This window comes from Sinocyclocheilus grahami, unplaced genomic scaffold (genome assembly GCF_001515645.1).
Source record: "Sinocyclocheilus grahami isolate Dianchi unplaced genomic scaffold, SAMN03320097.WGS_v1.1 scaffold4504.1, whole genome shotgun sequence".
Taxonomy (NCBI): Eukaryota; Metazoa; Chordata; class Actinopteri; order Cypriniformes; family Cyprinidae; genus Sinocyclocheilus; species Sinocyclocheilus grahami.
Window position 1 is genome coordinate 1 of NW_015509428.1, and position 3193 is coordinate 3193.

At 34.4% G+C, this 3193-nt stretch overlaps 1 protein-coding gene across 1 annotated transcript in view; it reads right to left on the reverse strand.

The window, feature by feature from the left end:
• Positions 1-173: 173 nt before the first annotated feature.
• The window catches only part of LOC107576867 (vacuolar protein sorting-associated protein 13A-like), a gene marked incomplete at both ends in the record, with an annotated part of 9698 nt that continues 6678 nt past the window's right edge, over positions 174-3193 (reverse strand). The window contains 4 exons of the mRNA XM_016262989.1: positions 174-288; positions 1336-1537; positions 1921-2063; positions 3032-3126. Of these exons, the coding sequence (XP_016118475.1) occupies positions 174-288; positions 1336-1537; positions 1921-2063; positions 3032-3126 (555 nt within the window). The remainder of the gene's footprint in view (positions 289-1335; positions 1538-1920; positions 2064-3031; positions 3127-3193) is intronic.

The window sequence follows — 3193 nt, forward strand, 5'->3', positions numbered from 1 at the left end:
CCACAAAATTCCCATTTAAAAACATTTTAAAATGTAATTTTTTTTTACTTTTATTATAAAATGTGTAGGAAATCTGCAGTTTTTTTTTTCCAAGTCTGATCCACGTTGCACCGCCGACTTTGGAAAGGAAAGCATCTAGCAAACAAATACATGACTTGTGAATCCGCACACACCTGTGGAGGTCTTGTCTCTGAACTGCTCCAGCTTCATGAGGGTGGCGTTGGTCAGCTCATCCAGCTGCAGGTCCTTTGGAGGCATGAAGAAAGCTGACATACTGTTCACTGTCATCTACAGAAAGAACAAACCACACTTAACATACTGTATACTCCACATTATCCATTCATAGCATACAGCAGGGTTTCCCAGATGGGGGTTCCTGAGTAATTAATCATATCATACAAATGTAAAATGAAACATAAGAGGTCTAAACAATTAATATAAATAAAACTGAAATCAAGACATGGCTTAGCATGATTATTAAACCCCAAAAGGCTTTGATTTACCCCGATGCACTACGTGTGTTTATTTACACGTGAGCAGCTGCTATAAATTTGAGCATTTGTGAACACAGCATGGGGCCAGGACCATTTTCGGTTCACATCTGCATAACATTTCTCAGAGCAGGTTTTTTGTTTTTAGCATTTTACCAGATTTGTAACAAGAAGTGTTTCTAAACCTGTAATCGACTACCTTTAAAGAGACTTGGAAAAGCGTTCCTGCATTTTCCCCCCAAAATAAAAGCTTGAGAATTAAACATTTGAAAGTGAATAAATTAACATAAATATTAGTAATGTAACTTGTAGAATGAAATAAAAATGATTAGAATATCAAATATTATTTTCCTTATACAGTACAATTGTATTATTACAGTTTCTAATGCATACAGTTTCTAATGGTAAAATGCGTATATTTCTGTCTTTTTTGCCTATTTTTCTAGAATTAAGGTAATAATAATAATAATAATACAATTCTACTTTTACTATATTTCTAAAATTCTACTGACATCAGATTGTGGCCCCTTATATATTTCTGCTGCTGAATTATCTAGGCAAAATAACAGACATTTTCAAATAAGATTAAGTGTTTATCAAAAAGCAGTTAAAATTGCTATGGCCATATTTGACAAAATATTCACAATATAATTTTTTGACCAAATAGTGCAGCCCTTTTACATGCATTTCATGTACCCATTAACCAACATCAGATTGCATCACATGCAAATGTGTTGTTAAATTATTGAAATATTAACTTAATCTCAAGAAAATATTATACGACAAAGGAGCTCAAAAGGTTTTTTCCCCCCCCAGTCATAGAGAGATGCTCCCTCACACTCACAGCGTCATAGATGATCTCCAGCGCCTGGGACTCGATGCGGAGTCTCTGGTCTGCACTCGCGTCCAGTGGGTTAGTCTCAAACATGAGGTCCAGTAAAGCCGTATCTTTCATCCCGGCCACATGACGTGGAGACAGCAGGATGGGGGCCGACCTGCCTCGTGGGAGACCAGACACTTCAAACGATGACAGCTGAGCAGAGATCCTGACAAGTAAAACATTATGTCATACAACAGCATGCTCTGGCTTACAGGAATTCTGCAGAACAAAAATTATTGTTACACTAATGTCAAGACGTGGCAAGACATTCTGGAGGCTTAAAAAGCCAAATGTGCAACTTGTATGTCTTCTGCACATCATGTGAAAGTTACGTCAAGATTTATTCGAGTGCAACATCTTGCCACATAGACTTTCATTGTAAGTGCATTATTGTAAATGTGTTTTGTGCTTGTTTCACAATTGAGGAACAAGTTAAAAGTATTTGTCAACAGCAAGTGTGACACTAAGTTGTATCGAACACAGAAAATCCTTCAAATTAAATGAATAAAAGTGGGTGAGATGAGTGGACTTGAGAAGAGAACACGGTACTTTATTGCTTGGGCCGCAGGTCTTTGAGTCAGCATGGCTTTCAGATCAATGACGGACAGTTGGATTATCTCCGGCTTCTCTCGGCTCTCTTTGATTGACAGAGACATGCGATTAAGCTGGAAATGTATCTTCATATTTTCAAACTGCAAACAAAAATATTAGTCAGGGGCGTGATGCTTTACATGAACTGAAGATGTGTAATTTCAATGGACTGGAACATCCTGCTTATACAAGAAGGCTAAAATTAGTTATACTGTTCATAAGTTTGGGATCAGTAAGGGGATCAATAATTGATTATAAGTGACAGTAACAACATTTATAATGCCACAAATTATTTATATTTGAAATAAATGCTGCTGCTCCTAACTTTCTATTCATCAAGAATCATGGAGAAAAAATCACTGTGTGAAATATGAAGCATTACAACTGTTTTCAACATTGATAATAGTAAAAAATGCCTCTTCAGCAGTAAATCAGTATATTAGAATGATTTCTGAAGGATCATGTGACACTGAAGACTGGAGGAATGATGCTGAAAATTCAGCTTTGATCACAAGAATAAACTACATTTTATTATATACTGGTAACACTTCACAATAAGATCCATTAGTTAACATTAATTAATGTATTAACTAACAATGAGCAATACATTTGTTACTGTATTAATCTCTGTTAATGTTAATTACTAAAAGTACAACTGTTCATTGTTAGTTCATGTTAGCTCAGGTACATTATTTAACAGATACAACTTAAAATTTGAATAAAATGTTAAAACTGAGATTACTAAATGATTTACAAGTATTTTTCATTGTTAGTTCATGTTAACTAATGTTAACAAATGGAACCTTATTGTAAATTGTTTCCATACATATTCACATAAAAAAGTAGTTATTTTAATAATAATTCATAATATTACCAGCAGACGTCTTTCAAAAAACATTTTAAAAACTGTAAATATTCCAAACAGTAGTGTAGATATATATTCACATGTATACACTTTGATGCAAGTCAAGTTAGGGAATATATCTTGCATAAACACTTATAAAAATCTATAAAAGAAACTAACTTCTAAAAACTGGATTTACATATGTGATGATTGTTTGTCACTAACATTTTTTGGCAGGTTAGGATTGACGGCTGTATCGCTGTATCCAATGGCAGCATATAGTTTGGCTTTCTCCGCTGGAGTCATTAGCTCATCAAAACCTGAAAGATATGAACAGAAGCTCAGCAAATCTATCAGAAACAGATGATGTGGAATATTTAAATATTA